At 33.9% G+C, this 21763-nt stretch overlaps 3 protein-coding genes across 4 annotated transcripts; 1 reads left to right on the top strand and 2 right to left on the bottom strand.

Moving 5' to 3' along the window:
* Positions 1-1877: 1877 nt before the first annotated feature.
* On the top strand, positions 1878-3012 carry LOC107479953 (fatty acid desaturase 4, chloroplastic; the record flags this gene model as incomplete). The annotated part of the gene is given in 1 exon segment (XM_052260540.1): positions 1878-3012. A coding segment is annotated over 1 exon segment (756 nt), but the record flags the coding sequence as incomplete, so codon positions are not given.
* A 339-nt stretch (positions 3013-3351) lies between these two features.
* Positions 3352-7424, bottom strand: LOC107479869 (vacuolar protein sorting-associated protein 22 homolog 1). The gene is made up of 6 exons (XM_016099998.3): positions 7156-7424; positions 6464-6599; positions 5641-5795; positions 5072-5179; positions 3858-3947; positions 3352-3745 (listed from the first exon to the last, which is right to left on the bottom strand). Exons 1-6 carry the CDS (start codon positions 7315-7317, stop codon positions 3644-3646), a joined length of 753 nt encoding a protein of 250 aa, XP_015955484.1. The 5' UTR covers positions 7318-7424; the 3' UTR covers positions 3352-3643.
* Positions 7425-11078: 3654 nt separating this feature from the next.
* Positions 11079-16352, bottom strand: LOC107479783 (probable folate-biopterin transporter 4). 2 transcript variants are annotated; one of them, XM_052256824.1, is made up of 8 exons: positions 16074-16352; positions 15599-15726; positions 14695-14916; positions 13318-13779; positions 12547-12744; positions 12326-12463; positions 11558-11850; positions 11079-11437 (listed from the first exon to the last, which is right to left on the bottom strand). In XM_052256824.1, the coding sequence occupies exons 1-7, from the start codon at positions 16152-16154 to the stop codon at positions 11589-11591; spliced, it is 1491 nt and encodes a 496-aa protein (XP_052112784.1). In that variant the 5' UTR covers positions 16155-16352; the 3' UTR covers positions 11079-11437; positions 11558-11588. The 2 variants fall into 2 exon arrangements, with proteins under 2 accessions (XP_052112784.1, XP_015955399.1); XM_016099913.3 differs by lacking the exon at positions 11079-11437 and having other exon boundaries at positions 11498-11850.
* Positions 16353-21763: the final 5411 nt, after the last annotated feature.

Below are 21763 nucleotides of genomic sequence, written 5' to 3'. Positions count from 1 at the left end.
TAAAAGAGGGAAAAAAAAAAGATTCCCAATTTTCCAAAGAAAGAAAAAAGGACCAAAAATCAATATCTGTTCAAAAGTATAACCAACAAATTTTGGAGTATTATACTGATAGTGTATTAATTAAGAGTAATGATTTATCTAGTTAAGAGTAAATAATTTGAGCCAATTGAAATCTCTTACATATTTTGACCTAACATCACAAATTTAAAATCCTAACCTACCCGTTCCATACCTGTCATACTTCTATTCAATTCTCTCAAATGTATTTTAGTCACTATTTTAGTTTAAAACTTTAAATTAATAAAATTTAGTTTATACCATCAAAATATGTATGTATATGATAAATAACCAAATGTGTGTATGTTTGACAAAACGCTCATTTATAAATTATAATCTTTTATATTTTTAAATTTAATTTTTTATTATCTTTATTTATGTTAGATATGTATTGGAGTAAGTAGTAAATAGTACACATTAACTTCAAGTTCATCCAATCATCCTGCCCGTAACAAAATTCGTCACCTAAATAAATATTTTGGTATACAACAGATAATTATCCGTCACGATCCAATCAAGATAGGAGAGATACTGTTGATTCAAATGGTGTTGTCATTTTTTATAAGACTATCAAACGGACTAGTTTGGCTTATTTAGGTCCAATCCGTTAAGTCTGCGGCGGGCCAGAATTTTTTAATCTGGACCGTTTATGGTCAGTCCATTTATCATTTTATTTTATTTTTTAAAAAATATTTGACAAAAAACATCACTTTTAAGTCAAAAATTATTAAAAAAATAATATTTTTTTAGTTAATGAATCGAATTTTCAGGTCGGATCGGAAAAAATAGTAGCTGAATATGCTGCCTTTTTTAAAAAAATGTAAAAAAAAATTAAATAGGCCACTTGTTTAACCCGCAGACTAACCCATTTAACCCATTATTTTTTTCAGATTAATTGGGCTCAGCCCGTTTAGCCCAAAATTTAAACGGACCTAATTTTAAAGGTAAAGCCCGTCCATTTAAACGGATAAACAGATTAGCCCGATGAATTTAGTCCATTTTAACGGCCCTAATTTTTCTTATTTTATTTGGACATATTAAATTTAAATAAGACCAGTGTTAATCCTAAATTAAAATGGCAAGAATAAAAAGAAAAGAATGGGTTTAGGATTGGAATATCCCTTTGCTATTGTACTCTTTTGTTCTTAATTTGATTGATAATTTACTACGTGTAATGCTGCTTCTAGCTTCTACTAATCGTATAATCGTGGGAGAAACACGTCCTTACATTCCATTTATATTTCCATTTCTCGCTCACAGCCTATGAACCACACCATCCAATCAAATATTCCAAATAATACTTAAGGGACCACAAAATAATATAGCAATTTTCTTGGCCCAAGCAATTGAACAAAGCGTTGAGAATGCTGGATGAAAAAACTCTTTACCCTTCAGAAACGTGCAACTATGAAAACCTCCAAAGAAAATATGTGACACGGATTTAATTATAGTTGAAACCACCAAGTAAAGGTTCCTTGAGACCTACACAACACCACGCATATTCCTTGTCAACCACACCATATAGCTTCTTCTACTTGCACATAGTCAGCATTTCTTCCCACAGCCACTACTGAAATTTTATTCAATATCCAACTTTTTTTCTTCTTTTCATATTATAGCTCTCACCCACAAAAGAATTTGGCTCCTCTTCCACATCTCCAATGTACTCCTTAGTCCAACACAAATACCTACCGTCCAGTTTCCACCACAAAATTTTCATAAGCCGGCCAATATCTGGCCGAGCTTCTGAGTATTACTCAACTACCACCAAGCATAGGCCCAACGTCAAATTAGTCGTTGGGCCTAAGGCTGTGATTGTACAGACTGTACAACCGCAGCCAAAAGTGGTAATCACCACGGACCGACCCAAAGAAAATGATCCGAGTTTGCAATCAACATGGTCACACAGGGCATGGGTGATAGCAGGGTGCACAACTCTGATCATTTCATTGGGAGAGTCATTAAAGGGTGCAGTTGATATGCATATGTTGATGGAGCCGATTTTCGCAGGGTGGATCGGTTACATTCTAGCTGACCTTGGCTCCGGGGTGTACCATTGGGGAATTGACAACTATGGTGATGGTTCGACACCATTTTTTGGATCCCAAATTGAGGCTTTCCAAGGTCACCATAAGTGGCCATGGACCATCACTAGGCGCCAGTTTTCAAACAACTTGCATGCCTTGGCACGTGCCATTACATTCTCAGTGCTTCCTATAAACCTTCTTTGCCATGATCCAGTTGTTCAATCTTTTGTTGGTGTGTTTGCTGGTTGCATTATGTTTAGCCAACAGTTTCATGCGTGGGCGCATGGGACGAAGAGCCGGCTTCCTGCAGCCGTCGTGGCCTTGCAGGAGGCCGGTGTGCTGGTGTCGCGGTCGCAGCACTCGGCTCACCACCGGCCACCGTATAACAATAATTACTGCATAGTGAGTGGACTGTGGAATGAGTTTTTGGATAAAAACAAGGTTTTTGAAGCCATGGAGATGGTGGTGTACTTTAAACTTGGAGTTAGACCTAGGTCTTGGAGTGAGCCTGAGTCTGAATGGATGGAGGAGATTGACATGGCTTCTTAAATCGAAGCTCAATAATATTCATTCTTATTATAACTGCATTTGTGGTCCGTGAGACTTCTTTATTGTTGTCATGAGTTAAGGTGGAAGAGTAGTATAATAATTCTTCTATTTTCGTTTTTCTGTTAATAGTTAATACGATTTATTATTGCACGTTGTTGAGAGAGCTTGTGCCTCTTATGTATCCTCACTTATTATATAAACATTGTTGATTGCAAAGATTAGCCTTCAGATAGTTGAAATAAGCAATGCTTATGTCAATGAAAACATGAGTAGATTATTATAAATCTAATTTACCTTATGATGTTTGAGGAACTATTTATTTTTTCTTCTTCTTTTGCGTGTAAAGGTTTATCATCATTTAATAGAAAAGATTGTTACATTTTGATTTCTGATTATTGTGGAAAAGAAAATTTTGGTTAAGATGGACATTCAAAAACAGAAGAAATTGTACATGAACAAAAAGCGAAGGCATGAAGCTTGTCAAAGCGGCAGTTTAAGTGGATCAGAGTCACAAATTAGAGGCAAAAACTGGGATTACGGTTGGAAGCGCTATTGGTTTTCATATCAAAGAGATTAGCAGGGTTTAATAAAAGCCTTCTTAAGAATGAAGAATAGGCAGAAACATAAAAAGCTAAAATGGGTGTAGCCGTGTAAGTTGGGGATACCATGGAAAACCAAAAAAATATATATACATGGTTGAAATCAATATATCAAGTACAGTTTCAGATAGTATATTGGTTTTGGTACCACCCTGCTTTATCAATAGCTCATAGGAGCTAGTTTTTGTACATGAATACTTCATTGTTCAGCAGCACTTGTAGAAGATTAAGTACATATTTCAGGTAACTAAACACCATATTCTGTGAACTAGATAAACTGAAAATGAATTGCACATTTTAGGACAAAGTAAATAAGGACACAACAGGTTTCAACTTGCACGTTTGCAAGAGTAAAAAAAATAGGTCATAAAAAATCTGACCTAGGTGTTTTTTCCCTGATTAAATTAATTGTTAGGAATCAACTCCTATTGAAGATGAGATGGGAGATACACAGGGAAACCAGTAACGCCGTTTACCATCTCGATGGCCATCATCGATCATCGCAAGTCCTTCCTGCATAAGCCAAACAAACAGTCTGTAGTTATTCCAAGAGATTTCAGATTATATATTAGGGAATCAACATCAGAACTTATATTACAGAAAATTTAAAAGTCAGTTATCTTACATCAAGTAATGTATCAAGTGCATCAATAGCACGGCCCGAAGTCCAAGATAGCCGCCTCTCTACTTCTTCAACAGTCACATATCCTTGAGCCTATATGGTACAGAGTGTTAATGAAATGAAATTGGACACCAATTCTTCTCTCACATAGTAAAATGATTGCATTGCTACACTGAATAAGAGAAAGCAAATCTTCTAATGCTTCCCAACATGGAATCCAGGTTGAACCCATGTCAATATAACAAACAACCACAATTGAAGATTCCTGTGCTCTAACTAGATTTTTCATGACTCAGCACCACGTGTATAAAAGTATGTGTATTATAACACCAAAACAAAATCTAAAGCAAAAGAGTTCAAATTAAAAACTAAATAAACAAAAAATAAAAATTCAACCCCAAAACCCTAAGAGTGCATCTCTATGCAAATAAAACCTATATTTGATGAAAACATGTCAATCTGCTCATAGTACCTGTTTTCTTATCGATATTAGGAAGAAATGTAAGGGTGCGTTTGGTTTGCATTTTCATTTTCTGTTTTCATTTTAAGTGTTTTCTGTTTTCTGGATTTTGTGAAGGAAAAGTGAAAACAATCCTGTTCTCTGTTTTCACATCCATTTCACTTTTTCATCACAAAATCCAAGAAACAGAAAACACGAAAATGAAAACAGAAAATGAAAATGCAAACCAAACGCACTCTAAAATTTCCCTCAGTATTCGACAAAAAAATTTAAATGCAATAGCCACTCACGAGTTTAGAACTAAACCGTGTCACAATTGAAAATATAGACTTAAATTAAATTCAATCATGAAAGAACAAACCTATATTTGCAGCATGACCACACTTTTCCCTCTCTATTGATATATAATAAACATAAATTTACAAAGCCATAGATATGTGTTGTGTTATTGGTAGACTATAAATAAATTTACTAAGCAACTTCCACTCTTCTAGGACAAAAATTAGAGAACGTTAACCAGCTAATTATGTATCAACAATTTTAACATATTCCCAAAATCTACCACAATATCCAAATTATCCACATCAAGCAATAAGGTGAGTTCAAATAAGTTCCCAACCCCACAACCTATTAGTAAAAGGATTTCACAAGGGCTAATAGGTAAATTCATTTTAGTGCTATGTCATATTTGTCAGGGTCAGATTGAAACAAGCATATATAGAACATATCCCCATACATAGAACGAGATAGTTGTTACCTGGGCAAGCTCTAGAATTTCATTGTGGTCTTTGTTCAACTCAGTTGGAACTGAACGGACAAGCTTTTTTTTACCAACTGAAAAAACTTCAAAACCACTACCCAGCACCTGAAATTTTTGTCGCACACTGGACAGTTGGTAAGAGACCACCACAGGGTAAACAAGGATACATCATACATGTAAATCTCTAAGACATGGCAAATCGGGGTTGTAATTTATTTAGTCCAACGATAATACCATTTATAATTACAAAACATGTAGAACATTAAATAAATATACAGAATGGTTAATAACAATAGTATTCAGTAATCAGTAGTAGACAAAGGTAGCATTGTTTTCAAATTTTCTGGATATTTATGGTCACTTTAAATTCCATTCAGTTCTAGAACCAAAAAGGCCAAGAAGCATTTCTTCTATGTATTTTTCTGAGGAAAATGAAGAATTCGGTCCTCCAAAAGGTGACATAATAACAATATACATTAAGCTCGACTCAAGGACATACTTCGTACATCACATTTCATAAACAAGAATAGCCAGTATAATCTGGTTTATAGGAAACCTCACAAGACCTTTAGTTTGCTGATAGCACGCAGGCAATCATCCTCAGAAACAACTCCCCTATCACTTTTCCGTCTCTGACGAAGGAGATGGCAGAGTTCCTGAAGGTTGATCAGTCCTCCATTGTGTGGTCTAGTTGCCAAGCAAATATCGACTATTTGAACTCCTGCCTAGCCAAGTAGCTTGTCTTAGGCTCTTAGCATATATATTAAGAAAATAGTGAAACTAACCACTTGGGATTTTTTTTTTAACAAAAAAGCATAATTAAGCTTTTCCTTAAAAGAAAAAAGGTCAAACAAAAGTATCATACTTAGTTATTAATTAAGTGTAATGCAAATAAAAGTAAGATAGATCTCATATCAATCAGGAACACGTTATCTTAGACAAGAGAATAATTAAGAATGAACCCCAAGCATTCAAAGTCATGCATTTATTTGTTACTAGAATACCAGATTAAATATTTTAAGGGTGTAGCTGCTCTTCTTCATAATGTTAAGACTTGTGATTTTAAAAACTAGCATACACATAAATACATAATATATATGCCTATGCATTTGAAGAATTCTAAAAGCCTTCCTGATTATCTTCCCTAAAAGTAAATTCAAGAAATAAAATGATAAAATACATATTCCTACTAAACGTGCAATAATAAATCCAAGCCACAATCCTAATGTTCACCCTAGCATTGGTTTCCTGAACTTACATTTTATTCTGAGATATTCCACATCAATTATCCAGACAGCATATCAATATTTGTACATGAAGGACCATATTGCACAAATAGATGCATTTGTTAAGAAGGGGGAAAAGAAAAGCTAGAGAGATATTACAAACCAAGTTCATAATAGAAGTCACCAATTCCTAAAAGCTCTGCCCAAAAACCTTTATTTGAGGCCAATGGATCTACTCCAACTTTAGCACACATCTCGTGGAACTGTGATCTGAACGCAGGGTTCTTGCGGATGTCATTCTGCACTAGTGATATCAACCATTAGTATGAATAATTTAATCTAATAATTAATAGTGTATAATCTTGCCATTAATATGTGATTGTTTTACAAGGCTAACATAACATCACAAAACATAAACCATTCAAGTTGTGACAGGGAATTCAAATCATATGAAGTGTCCAATGTGATTCAGCCTTCAAGTGTTACAGTTAAACAACATTAGCTATTTACTAGAAAACGAAGTGAGTAGATTATAGCATATGTATGACTTTCTCATCAAGCATTATCATAATGCACTTTACTCTCTAAGAGAACTATAAAGGAACCAAAAGCATCCATTACATTCTACTATAACTTGCACAGAATTGACAAATAACTGAAATTAAACTCAAAAGGTTTAATGATATCGCTACAAGCGTTAATCAATTTACTAAAATTCAACAAAACTATTTCCTTTGCATTTAGAACATTAACTCTTGAACAATAACAATAATAAATTGGAAGGACAAAAGCCTCAGAATTAAAATCAATTGATTGAGAATCATAATTTGAAGGGGATGAAGGAGGATGAGGAACCTTGTGCTTGCGAGCAAAATCTTCAAGCTGGGATCGAAAAGTGGCAAGCTGTTCCTTCATCAAATCGGTTCTGATCTTTGCGACATTCTCACCAAGCAACCGATACTGATCCCTTGCTGCTGCAGCTGTCTGCAACCCTCCGATTCCAGGCCGCCTTCTCATCCTTTTCTGATTCTTTTTTCAAACTTTCAATTTTCGCAGAAATAATTAACGATCTCAATCTCTCTGTTAAGCCAAATGAGCAAAATTGAACCTTGGTTACGTTAAAAGCATAGAAGAAGAACAGCATGCTGCGCTGCAAATCATAGTAATAAACTTCCAGATTATTCCTGCTTATATCAATAATCAGAGTGGCGCAGCGGAAGCGTGGTGGGCCCATAACCCACAGGTCCCTGGATCGAAACCAGGCTCTGATATAAAAGAGAAGCTTCTCCGCTCTATATTTTTTTGTTTCATCTCTACCTGGAAGTATTCTTATTTTAAAACTTTGGTATTAATTACAGTTATAAAAAAAATTACCCAACCATGACTAGTCTTATACTAATTCTTTCCCATTTTTTTAAAAAAAATATTAATCTATTATTATACTCCTATTCTAATTATTTTATTTTATATATACAAATTGTGTATTCTTATTTTAAAACTTTGGTGTTAATTACCGTTACGTTATAAAAAAATTACCCAAGCATGACTAGTCTTATACTAATTCTTTCCTATTTTTTTAAAAAAATATTAATCTATTATTTTACTCCTATTCTAATTATTTTATTTATATATACAATTTGGTAATCAAGTCGAATTATTCCTATATTATGATTTGGGTGTAAATTTTAATATATATAAAAAAACCACCTAAACATGGGTAAATTTCTACTAATTATTTCCCAAATTTAAAAAATATTAAGCTACATTTCTACTACTACTCTAATTAAAAAACTACGAAAACATGATTAGTCTTATACTAATTCCTTCCTACTTTTTTTAGAGTTTATTAATATATATTTTTACTACTACTCTAATTATTTTAATTTATATATATAATTTGATAATTATTCGAAAAAGTTACCTGATAGTTCAAAAAATGTTTTTTTAGGTGAAGAGAAATTAAATATTTATTGGTCCGACAAAATAACAAGACTGATTCTTTGAATGGGAGTTGTATCTGCAAAACCATTATCGGAGAGCTAGATAGATAAGAAATAAATATTAGGATAAAATGATTTGTATTTGGGAGAGCAGTAGAGTTCTTCTTTTATAACTGGTGTAAACTATTTGATCTCTGAGAGGGAGTCCACTTCATATAATTTTAAAAAGTGATTATGAGGTAAAAATAGTTCCGGACCGTTAGGATGACAGGGATATTTTTGGACCGGGTATATTGGGCTGGTTAAGAATCCGGACGCTAGGTTCGAAATAGTTGCCTCCGAAAGCATGAGGGGTAAGCTTGCTTAGTCTCCACACTGATTGAGTTTGGTTTTCCGTGTGTTCATCGTATATTGGGATTTAAATTTTCTGCCTTTAGGGATAGTAGTACTTTGTGTTTTAAAGAATTTTGGACTTTTTGAACTTCTTGGTGGGCTATTTGGACCTTGGATGGGTCGGTTTGATATTTTAGTTTATTTAACTTTGGATATCCATTTTGTTGGCTTTGGGACTGATCAGTCTTCGAGATAGCCATTTTGTCTTCTTGATTTATTTGTAAACAATGATTTGGGCCTTTTTGATGGGTCATTTGAGCCTTTTGGTGGGCCGTTTAATATTTTAGTTTTATTAACTTTGGATATCCATTTCGTTGACCTCGGGAGTGATCAGTTTCTAGAGTAGCCGTTCTGTCAAGTTCCGTTTTGGGTTTACTAGTAAAAAATGGTTTGGACTTTTTTTAGTGGGACGTTTAGGCCTCTTGGTAGACCGTTTTGATATTTGAGTTTTGTTATCTTTGGATATCCGTTTTATTAGTCCTAGGGTGATCAGTCCCCAAGATAGCCGTTTTGTCGAGTTCCGTTTTAGGTTTATTCGTAAAAAATGGTTTGGGCCTTTTTGGTGGGCCGTTTGGACCTCTTGGTGGACCGTTTGAAGTTTCTCTAGCCACGGTCATCTCAGCGAGGGTCGGATTCTCGGGATCTGCTATGGTTCCTACGCCTCCCACAATCGTAGTTTGGGGTTCTTGATCTGTATTCTCTACGGGAGGTAGTTTGGAAAATCGATTTGCCGGTGTGTTCTGTCTCGTAGCATTCGTTGGTGGTGAATCTGCCTTCTAGGGATTGCACCCGATGGCGCAGCTCTTAAATTATTCGGTTCGTGGCTTCGCCTAGGCCGAGAAATGACTTGTTTCCGTTAGATCGCAATTATCTCCCTGTGAGTGTCTTCTTGGTTGGCTGTGTATTGCGTGGTTTTAGACCACGCTGGCTACCCTTCCATGGGCTGGATGGTTGTTGTAGTCTTCAGGTTCGAATTGATCAAGTTGATGGTGAGGGTTGGATTCTGGGCAGTCAGGAGACTGCTCTTCGAAAATGCTTGCCATGCTATCAGGCCAATGAATTCTCACAGAGGACGCCAATGTTCAGGAGAATTACATGACGATTCAAAAAGTATTTGTTTAAGTGAAGAGAAATTGAATATCCATTGGTTCGATAGGATAGCAAGACTGGTTCTTGAAAGGCAAAAAAGATAGTACCTATAAAGTCACTCCAATATCAAAATCTAAGAACTAGAAAAATAAAAAATAAATATTAGATAGAATAAATCGTACTTTGGAAAGCAACTAAATTCTCTTTTTATAAATGGTGTAATTTATCTTATTTTTATAGGAGAAATTTCACTTCATATAATTTTAGAAAGTGATTAAAAAATTCAATCCTTGACCAGATAAGTTTATCAGCTCTTAACCATTGTTACTACTTACTAATATGCAGTTTGTAACACTCATCCTTGATTAAAAAACCAATACTTTTACGTTTTACCATTCAACCGGTGTTAAGTTAGGAAGAATTTTGGTTTGTATTTTTATTTTTTATTTTTATTTTTAATATTTTTTGTTTTTTAGAATTGTATTAGAAAAAGATTAAAAAAAATTAATTTTATTATTTTTTTATAAAATTTTAATAAAAAATTAATTATCATATATTTGTATATAAATATTTATTATTTAATTTATTTTTAATATATACTTTATATTTTAATATATATTTTATATCAATAATTAATTTTATATGTACACGTATTATAGTTTATTTGTAATACCCGAAACTAAACTCAACAATAATGATTACATGGGAATGCAGCTAACATTTAATCGATCAAATCCAAATCATGAAAACTTGGTTCAGCTTTGTTTTTTTTGGTATCGTGTTTTCCTTCCATTTTCAAGACTATTTTTAGTTCTCTATAAGTATAACAGAAAGGCTAATTCATGAGTTAGTTCGAACTTAATTTGTTACTTAATAAGCTAAGTTCATGAGTTTATAAGCCAAATCTAAAGTTAGATTTGATTTTACATATTAAATGAGTCGAGTTAAAATTTGAATAAACTCAACTTATTAGCTCATAACTCATGAGCTAGCTCAATTATATATTATTTATTATAATTAGTTATATTAACAATATATTATAAATTGTATACTATCAATTTATAAAAATAATATATAATTTTACGTACACAACACTTTTATATATAATATTATACACTTTTATATATAATATTATGATAGAAGATATAAATTATAATTGATAAATAAAAGCATATATAATTAATTTTTTTATATATATAAATTATAATTTATTTATATAAAATTATAGATTATATTCATATTATTTGAAACTACTCATAAACTTGAACCAACTCGCGAATTTTAGGTGATCAAAACTTGAGCTTTACAAATAAAATCGACTGATAATGAGTCGAGCTCAATTTTTATAAATCAAATTTAAACTTAGTGTGGCTCGACTCACTTCCAACCGAATCTATAAGTCTCATTTATCCATTAAATGAGACGTTAAAATGAGACTACGATTTTCATGGATGAATTGGATACATAGAATTATACATGAAGCTCATCTTTCAACAAGGAAAAAAGGCGTCATTTTTACATCCAAGCATACCCTAACTTTAGAGAGCATGATTCATTCAGGACACGCTCGTTTTTTTTTTATAATATTGAAATGAATTCAAAGAAGCAAAAGCATTTTAATCCACTCTCATCTAGCCAAAACTATACTCCTCTCTCTTATAACCCTCCTACTTTCCTCATTTTTAGGTAGAATGCTGCTGACCAAAACAAAGTATCTACAAAATAAGTATAATCAGTGTTGTTCTCATAGAAATTTGCATAAACGGATAAACCACTAAACCAGGTTAATCACTATTTCACTGCCATAGACCTTAAGGGGGACAAAAAATACTAACCCAAACCCAATTAGGGATTCTATGTTCCAATCTATGCTGATAAACCTGTAGCTTCTTTGGGTATCAGAAACAGAAAAGCAACTGGAATGAAATTGCACAAGGTATGAATTATGATGCCCAATAGAAGATTGTCAAATGATCCTGAATCAATATTCAATATAGAAGCCAACCCAGCACCCACAAAAGACCCCAGTGTTGCTCCCAAATTGTTTATTGACATGAAAAGGGCAAATAAAGTTCCTTCAATTCCTGGAGGACATAGTTGGCCAGATAAGATCAGGAACGGCATAAACCTGCAAATACCAAGAAAAACAATTATATTTCTGGCAAACAGAAGCTCCTTTACAACAATGCAAATGACGCCTATTTGACAACCAAAAATGCATTAGAAAAGTACAAACACAAGATACTATCTCACACAAAAAATGGTGTGCATATTTGTGGGACACCGTGCTGATTCATGCATCATCCACCATTGAATGGTAGATGATGTGTAAATCACCATGATACTTTACACATCATGTGCACAAACAACCCGACTTGCTACCACTGTAATAATATGAAGATGGTGTTACTACAAGGGATCATCATTTGCCCCCAATCTGTTCCAAATGTTTTGACTTCTCATTAGAGATGACTATGGAGTGAAGTTGGATAAGATCACATACTTTTACATGCTTACTGTCATATTATGCTAAAAAATATCACACATCTTCTATCAAAATTGCTTAGTAAAGACCAAAAATTAAAATAGAAGTGCTGCCATACTTGAATTGATTGATTCCGTCAGCAAGAGCAGAGCCAAAGAGCACCACAATTCTATCTGATACTCCGAAGGCTATATTTTTCCTAGACACAATGACAATCTCTAAAAGATTTGAGAATGCCAAACCAATATGGGCGCACCTATAATCAGAATGAAAACATACATATTAGTAAATCAATATACAGATGTTAGCTTCCCACCAAAATAATCTTCCATTGCTTACATGAGAATCTTTCGTAGAGTCATATACTTCAGATGGCGATTATAAACAAGGGTTCCCAGCATAAGTCCTAACCATCCAACAACTCGTGCAGTCCCTAGGAAGGATGCTTCAAGCTTCAGAACTTCAGTTTGGTAGTAGAAGATGACTGTTGAAAGATTGGGAACGGCAACATGGGCAAGTAAAAACCATGACATAGGTCTTCCCTCCCCAACAGAAAACAAATATTCTTAGTACACTCTTCAAAGCATACTCACAAAATTAACTAGCTTCACTCAATCACTCTGCAATGAGCCACTAAAAAACATACACTTGCAGAGAGGCAGACAACAGCAAGGGGAAGAAGAAGAAAAGAAAAATATCACAAACAATGATCAACAGTCAACTGCTTATTGTTAAGGAACATCACTTATTGCTATTAATCAGGAAACAATCCAGAGAATCATCTTAAATTACATATGCATCTATAAATAATCACGCTAGGAACGACACCTTTTTAGTTTTCTTTTTTCTCAGCATCAATGGTTACATCCAATTTCCAAATAGTTGAGAACCACCATGAAGGACAAAGATTATCTTTTTATTTACTCAAGTTTTTCTAATTTATGTGGATAGAAGAGCTGTAGGAAAGAAAAAGGCATGTAGATTTACTATACCTAGCAAATCTCAAAAAGGAAATGTGCTCATGAGAAGGAAACATCAATAATATTAAATATATAACACTAAAATTGAAAATATATACAGTGTAGTTAGTGTCTAGATTACTTTCGTTACCTCAAGATCATGGGCTGTCTAAATGCACGACACAGGTCATAAATTGCATTCTTCAAAGAATGGAACCACTTGAAAGACAAGGAATCTCTCTTTTCAAAACCAGCAGATTTCCTAGTATTTATTGCTCTAGTTTTCCCCTTTGTTTTCACCTTCTTTCTTCTTGTCGTAGTGCTGTGGGACTTTTTCTTTTTGTTGAAAGGAATATCTTCATCTTCATCAAGGGCGCTACCATTCGTAAGGGGATGTCTTATAGAATCTTCTGATAAAAATTTGATGTTTGCAGTGTTCTCATCCACAAAATAGCATGACAACAGCTGTATACATGGTAGAACAGAAAATAAAAGGAAAATAACATCTATTTGTAAATTGGATAATGCATATCCCCCTAACAAACTACCACATATTCCTCCCAAAGCCATCGATGACCATGATATTGACTGGAGGTCACCAGCAAATGAAGCCCTGACAAGAAAAGCAAGCAATTGGTCAGAGTATTAATTAAAATCATTAGAAAAGATAGCATGATCTAAGTACATCATCCAAGAAAAAACAGACAAACACAAATGGTATAACATCTGCTACACTGCCAAGTCCAAGAAAGTAATTCATCCTAGAAGATTCAAAAATGGAAATTCCCTCAAGGTAAGACCTTGTATGTGAATCCAATTGTTAAAATATGACTAAGTTAAAAGGTTGGTAAAACTTTTGGAAGTCATTATATTACAGCAAGAATAAACTCAAATAATCTTCATTTGATCAGAAGGTTAGCATGCTAGTATCAAAGGAAAACCAAAATGAAACCAAGTATAGTACATTTAAACGGAAACTAGATACATAAAATTACTAAAGAAGCCTAACTTCAAGTAAAATCCAAAACAATAAATAAATAAATAAATAAATAAATAAATAAATAAAATAACACAAGGTACATAGGTTAAAATTTTAACAATCATACTATTTCCACTCAACTTTATTCCTTATCTAATCTCAGTTTCTTTACATTACTTCTTTGGTGATCAAGAATTAATATGTTCATTATTGGAGGTACAACACCCCGCCTTTGATTTCATCTTCCACCTAGTTCTGAAGATAGAGAAAATGAGAAGAAGCTCAAAAAAAAAAAAAAGAGCCTCTATGATTGCAATGTTCTGTGTAGTTGTTTCTTTAGGTAAACAGTAATTCTTTTCAGATTTGCCTGCTATTTCAAAATATTCTCTCACAATTTTCTATGCAGTCATACTATTCAATATATGGAAATTTGTTTAATGATATGATTCCACATTTCTCTATTACCAATATCAATATGCAGGTATATCATTCAATATATGGAAGTTTGTTTAAAGCAAATGGAAATAAAGATTCAAGATGAAAAAATACCGGTCATATCGTACTGCCTCAGCAATCATTGCATCGATTACAACATCTGCCATGGCCGAGCCCAAGTTTTGCATAGTCAAGAATATCGTCAGGTGCCATGTTGAACCCCTCAAGGTTGAGCTTAGGCCTAAAATTAACCATGGCACAAGGGACAGCACAGTTGCAAGCACTAAATAGGGAATTCGTTTTTTTCCTTTAATTGGGAAACAATCCGATAGAATTCTGTGTAGCAATGACTAAATCAGATTACAAAATTGATGTGGCAAACAGATATATACAGTTTAAACGTATACAGAAAACCATCAAACTAAGCTGCAGCTATCAATTGTCAACTAAGTTTAGTAGGTACATTCAAACACATTAGTAAAATTCTTTTTTACCAGCTACTTTCACCTCAAAAAGAGTCATTTTTCCGTCAAAGTTAATCCTGTATCCTCTTATGTATTATTGGCTCATTTCTTTTTCCATTTGATGAGAATATTCATATCACTATACAAACCATCCCTGCATGTTCTTCCAATTAAGAGTAGTATTTAAAGATGATAATGAACAGTTACAGTTATACATAACTCAGAATTTCCTTGTCCTTTCCCTTGTTGTATTCACTAAAGATCATTTCTAACATACCATGTTATATATTCTCAACGTATAAAAGAAAGCTAAAAACAGATGACAAAGTCATTCCCACTATCGTTCAAGAACAGTTCCAAACAAACATCAGCACAGGAAAGAATCACAACGATATCATTTATGTTGATATAATATGCAAATATATCTAAGATATGGATTTGTTAGCACTAGTATCATATACATGAACCAATCTCCTGTGTGAGCTACTTACATGTATTCGTTTGTGAATGCTCAATGCAAAGTAACAATAAATAAAACATCCAATGTTCCATACCCATATAATGGTTTAATGCTCCATGGGAAAAATGCTACTGAAAACACAAATTGAGAAGCTGATGGTGACAACTTGAGATTATCCTTGAGCTGGTAGGAAATAGCTGTCCATACAAAAGACCTAAAACCCTGCATTTACAAAGCAAATTATAAATCAAACTCACACAACACAAAGGGTAAGCCATCATCAACTACAAACTATAATCACTTCAAAACTTTTGTAAAATCAATGTATCTGGATGCAAATTGAAATCAAATAAAAATGTTATATCAGTATTTAACTTAATCTATAGCAGCAGATAACAGCAAGAGTCATCTTATTCAATTCAAAACTAAAAATTAGAAAATTCAACTAGAGCAACTATATATTGAAAAGAAAAGGCCCAATGTGACAAACAAAACCAATAAGAAACCCTACATTGATTTATATGCAAATACTCAAAATCTGAATGAAAATAAGATAAAATAATTGAAACCTGGGTGAAGTAAATCAAGCAAATCAACCAAATAAACGAAGCCCCAAATGCAGCATTCAACTGCTTCGTCCATTTGATCATTGTCAACAAAATACGTTAAACCCTCCCCCTTTTCTCTCTATTTCTCTTTCTCACTCTTTTCTAACGCAACTCACTACGAAGATGAAGCTGAGTTGCTTATTCCATTGTCGTTGCTTTCGGAAGTGAGAGAGGAATACAACAGTTTCCGTTTCCCTCCCAACGGTTTCGACAATGCGGGAGCCAATTATTTGACTGTTCTGTCCCTATCTGATTCTGTTCTGAAAGTTCAACACACGGAGGTTATTTCGGTCCTTTCAAGTTACGTTCGAAATGTAAGGACACGTCTTGGGTCGAACCAGATTTTGCCACGTTGCAATTTTCCCTACTGGTAAATTGCGTTGACTATGACTTTGACTGAAAATAGGAGTTCAACTTTTCTCCAATGTTCTGAAAACCGGTTCGAACGGCCGGTCGAACCGGTCGAACCATGAACCGGACACTAAAACGGTTCGGTCAACAAAGGAAACCGCAGAATTTGATAACCGGCTTTGAACCGACGAACCGGCCGGTTACCAGTCGGTCGAACCGAACCGGGACCCGGCCGGTTTTTTAAACTGACAGCAAAACGCCGTCGTTTTGCAATGTGGGAAGGCCGAAGCCCTAATTCCCCTTTTTCTCCTTCGTCTTCGACTCTTCGTGCTTCAGCCTTCACCACTCAATCTTCGTGTTTCTCAGTTTCTCCTTCACCCAAATTCCAGCGACGACCCAGCGACGACCCACCACGACCCACCGGCCACCACTGCGAGAGACAGAACGCCTGAACTGAAGCCCTCAACGCACTCACGTCCTTCGCCCTAATTCCAGCCTCAGCGTCCCACAGACCCACACCCACACTCCAACTCCGACAGAACAACACCGACGAGGCCACCCGGCCACGACCCACCACGACCCACCGGCCACCACTGTGAGAGACAGAACGCCCGAAGCCCTCAACGCAGTCACCTCCTTCGCGCCTTCAGCAGCGTCGCGACCTCAGCAGCTTCGCGGCCTCAGCCTCCGTCGCGCCCTCAGCCACTTCGCCGTCAGCGTCTGCCTCATTTCCAGGTAAGTTTTATTTTTTAATTTAGCTATGATTTATGAACATGATTTTCTGATGAATTTTACTCTGAACTCTGTGAACAAAGAATTTTGACGAAATTCTGAGTATCTGCAACTGATATAGTGAAATCAACTCTGTGAACTGACTGAACTCTGATGAAGTCATGAAACTGTGATGAAATATGATTATGAAGTATGAACTGATTCTGTGATGAAACATGAATTGATTTTGTGAATTGATTCTGGTTTTGACATTTTGTATACTCTGATTTTGAGAGATGATTCTGTAAATTGAATTCTGATTTTTTTGAACCTGAGATGTTGTTTGTATACTCTGATTCTGGTTTTGACGTTTTGTATACTCTGATTTTGAGAGATGATTCTGTGAATTGAATTCTGATTTTTTTGAACCTGAGATGTTGTTTGTATACTCTGATTCTGGTTTTGACGTTTTGTATACTCTGATTTTGAGAGTTGATTTTGTGAATTGAATTATGAATTCTGGATTGATTCAATGTTCATTTGTTGTGATTATTGGGAGTTGAGATTATTGGGTTGGATTGCTGGTAATATTTAGGTATGGAAGAAAGTATCAACCAAGACCTACTTAGGAATAATAATGCTGAAAATAATTCTGCTTCTATAATAATGTTGAGAATAACTCGGCTTCGAATGAACCTTCTCTTCCTCCCGGATCTAACGAAAGTCAATCACGTACTTCTAATGTTCGAGGAAAAACTGATCCTGTTTGGAGATATGTTGCTTTACAAAATATAAATGAAAAACCACATTACCAATGCTTATTTTGTCTGAGTACTTTTGGGGGCGGGGGAATTAATAGAATGAAAAAGCATTTGGCGAAGATAGGTGGAGACATTAAGAAGTGTTCTAAGGTTCCGTATGATGTAGAAAAACAAATGGAAGGTTTGTTGAAAGAGATTCAGAAAAGTAAAACTAGTAAAAAGAAAGTAAGTTTCAACGAAGAGGGTACCGATGAGTGTGAGGATGCAATTGATGAAGCAATAGCACAAGAGGAACAACAAACTCCGAGCTTTGAATTTGTATTTGAATGAGATTATAACATTTGGTTTATGTAGTACTTTTAATTTGAATGATATTTTCAAGTTTAGATTAGACTATAATTATATTTTTATGTGCTTATTTATATTTTATTTATTATTTTATTATAAAACGGTTTTTACGGTTCAACCACGGTTGGATCGGTTGAACCTATAAACCAATGAACCAGTACCTAGAGTGGTTCGATGACCGGTTCGGTTTTCATAACCTTGCTTTTCTCAACTATCCGTCCATACGTTTTGTAATTTTTGACCAGAAATAGTAGGTGTTGTTTAATTTTCAAACTTTAGTGATTTTTTTTTAAATTTATTATTATTTAATTAATTTAAACATTTATTTTTATATATTAATTGTTTAAAAAATAAAAAATTACTTATTTTTTATTTTTTTCTAAAAATTATATAAAGAACAATATTTAAAGAATATTCAGTTGCACTAATTTTTAATAAGGTGATACTACCGATTTTATTATTAGTGCATCTTTTTATATCTCAGCCTACTTCTTTGAGTTTTGTTTTGTGTTCTTTTTTTGTATATATTTTTTGTCATTATTTTTTTATTGTTTTGCTATTATTACTTTTTTTTCTTTTCTTTTTAGTAATTATTGCATCATTATGTATGTAATTTTTTTATTTGATTTTTTATTTTTATTTTTGTTATGAAAATAAAACAAAAGAATTATGAAAAATTAAAAGACAATAGGTCCTAACCTTTTGTTTTTCAAACATTTAAATCCTTAGAAATTGGAAAATATATATACATTCCTGACCTTCTCAAAATCACGATATTTAAATTCCTCCGTTACATTAAACTTTTGAGACCTAACAAAAATGTCTGACATGGACTCCATTCTACTGACGTGGCCATTACGGTGTGCCATGTGGAGGTGCGAAATGGTTAATGACAAAATAATCTCCCACGCCAAAAACGACGTCTTTTGAGTCCCCCTCCCACACTCTTCGTTTTGTTTTTCTACATTTCCTTTAAAACCCATAAAAGAATAATACAATTACAGAAACTCATAACAAATATCAAAACTGAAAAGTCACAGTAATAATTTGTTTCTCCCTCCAAAAAGAAAGTCTCAGTTTTTCCTTGTTACGTGGTGGTGAAGTCGTCAAAGGAGAAAGTGAAGGAACTGCATTGTTTGCTTGTCATCTTTCTTCGTCTACGAAGGCAAGTTTCGTTCACCTCATTAATTCCTTTTCTGTAAGAGAATTTTAGTTGGTACAGGAGTTTGAGAATAGATTCATGATGCATATTGTAATGTGGGTTTATTTTGTTGTTGGTTAGGGTTTGATTCACAAATTGCAACCTATTATATGAATGACAGTGAAATCTGTGTTAGGACAAAGTTGTTTTGTGTAATTGTTATCTCTGATCATGAGTAAAATTGCATGCGAATGGAACTAAGTTTTATAGAATAGTGAAACACATGTTTGAATAATTCGGAATGATAAGAATCGTTGGTTCTTTTTTTTTTCAGATGGATGATTATTATGTGGTGCCAGTTTTTTATCATGGGATAATTTTATTAGAAGAGGTGGTGGTGAACTTGTTTATATGCATGGTAAGGTAGAGAAGTTTTCGAAGATGGACATTGATTTTGTCAACTTCAGGGACTGAATAACTTTGTTCAAGAGCCTAGGATATCAATCATACAAGGTTGTTTACTGGTATGACCCAATTAATCCAGACATTGAGTCAGGGCTGCATATCCCGACAGAAAATGCAAGGATCAATGGGATGCGAGAGAATAAAATGAAGAATTTAAAGATGAATGAGTTCTATATTTACTTTGACCACCCTGTGAATAATCCTGAGATTGTTGATACTACTGGTAAAGAAAGTGATAGACCAGTGGATATAGATGATGCTCTAGAGGGACTGCACACGTCCTCCTTCTCTGATAATGGGTATGAGAATACGAAGGATTTGTTGTATAAACCTCCACCACCAGGATTTGAAGATGATAGCGATTCAAGTAATAACAATGGAGGAGATCAGAATGCTAAGAGGAAAAAAGCTTTGAAGGGAAAAAAATGGTGTCTCCAAAGAAAGTAGCTACAAAGAGACAAGGGGTAAAGAGGAAGACTAACATAGAGAAGAAGAAGACTGAATAGAAGTGGTGAAAATAGTGGAAATAGGAAAATGTAAAAAAGCAAAAAGAATAGCTGGGAGGGGGACTCGAATGGCGTCGTTTTTGGTGTGGGGGACTATTTTATCCCTTAACCATTTCGCACCTCCACGTGGCACACTGTAACGGCCACATCAGCAAAACAGAGTCCACATCAGACATCTGTGTTAGGTCTCAAAAGCTCAACATAACGGAAAAATTTAAATGTTTTGGTTTTGAGAAGGTCAGGAACGTATATGTATTTTCCAATCTTTAAGGATTTAAATGTCTGCGAGATAAAAAGTCAGGAACTTATTTGTATTTTTCTAAAAAAAAAGAATATGATAACGAAGAAGAAGGAGAGGAGAAATTTTGAATTATGCAAAATTTATCCGAAAATAACACCGAAATTTTTTTATCGTGACATATAAATTTTTTGAGTTATACTTATTGGATTAAATTCTTGCCATACACAAAAATAGCACTAAAATTTTATAATTTTAAGATCAAAATTTTGTTATAAAACATAGAAATTTCTTCTTTAATGCTGCATATTTTTACTTTTTATTCTTCTTTCTTTCTTTCTTTCTTTTCTTTTATGCTTATATCTTCTCTTAGAAGCATTGCTTTTCATTAGACTTAAATGAATATATATTACAATCTTATTTAGTTGAATGAATGTAGATTCACATTTATTGGATTGAATTCTTGCTAAAAACAAAAATAACACTGAAATTTATTTAAAGTGGCATTGAAATTTCAGTGTCAAAACTAAAATATATATATGTTATTGTTAAAAAATTTCGGTATTATTTTTTGATAAATTCTGTCTAATTCAAAACTTCCTCTTTCCCCTTCTTATCTTTTACAGCTTCGTCTTCTTCTTCTTTTTTATATTTTTCTTCTTATTTTATATTTTCATAATTCTTTTTGTTTCACTTTCTAACGATAATGATAATGATGGTGATGATAATGGAGAAAAAGAAAAGAAGAAAAAAAATTCAAATAAAAAAAGAGGAGGAATAGGATGAGGTGATGGTGACGGCAGCGGTAGTGGTGAAGACAATGACAATAACAAAAGCAGGTGGTGCAGGAGAAAATGCTTTCGGAGGAGGTTACCAACTACAGTTTTATTAAGAATATCTAGAAAAGGCTAGTTCCACCAAGAGTGGAGCTGTTTGCTTGGTTTGTCTTGATAGGTAGGGTGAATACAAAGGAAAGACTAAGCCGATTTTGAATTATCAGCCAGGAAGATAATGTATATATTTTATGTAACAATGATGTTGAACTTGTACATCACTTGTTTTTCGGTTGTGAATTTGCTTGGCAGGTGTGGACTGATTGGATATTTGGGTTTGGCCGACAATGGTCTTTT

Source organism: Arachis duranensis, chromosome 1, assembly GCF_000817695.3.
Source record: "Arachis duranensis cultivar V14167 chromosome 1, aradu.V14167.gnm2.J7QH, whole genome shotgun sequence".
Lineage (NCBI taxonomy): Eukaryota > Viridiplantae > Streptophyta > Magnoliopsida > Fabales > Fabaceae > Arachis > Arachis duranensis.
This window is presented reverse-complemented; position numbering and strand designations above follow the sequence as displayed.

Coding starts and splice junctions, on each gene's coding strand:
- LOC107479869 (XM_016099998.3), bottom strand. CDS start 7,317: ATGAGAAGGCGGCCTGGAATCGGAGGGTTGCAGACAGCTGCAGCAGCA. Junction 3,948..5,071: donor AAATTCTAGAGCTTGCCCAG/GTAACAACTATC, acceptor TGTACCATATAG/GCTCAAGGATATGTGACTGT. Junction 3,746..3,857: donor CACTTGATACATTACTTGAT/GTAAGATAACTG, acceptor TGGCTTATGCAG/GAAGGACTTGCGATGATCGA.
- LOC107479783 (XM_052256824.1), bottom strand. CDS start 16,154: ATGATCAAATGGACGAAGCAGTTGAATGCTGCATTTGGGGCTTCGTTT. Junction 12,464..12,546: donor ACTCTACGAAAGATTCTCAT/GTAAGCAATGGA, acceptor TTCTGATTATAG/GTGCGCCCATATTGGTTTGG. Junction 11,851..12,325: donor GACGGAATCAATCAATTCAA/GTATGGCAGCAC, acceptor TGGTATTTGCAG/GTTTATGCCGTTCCTGATCT.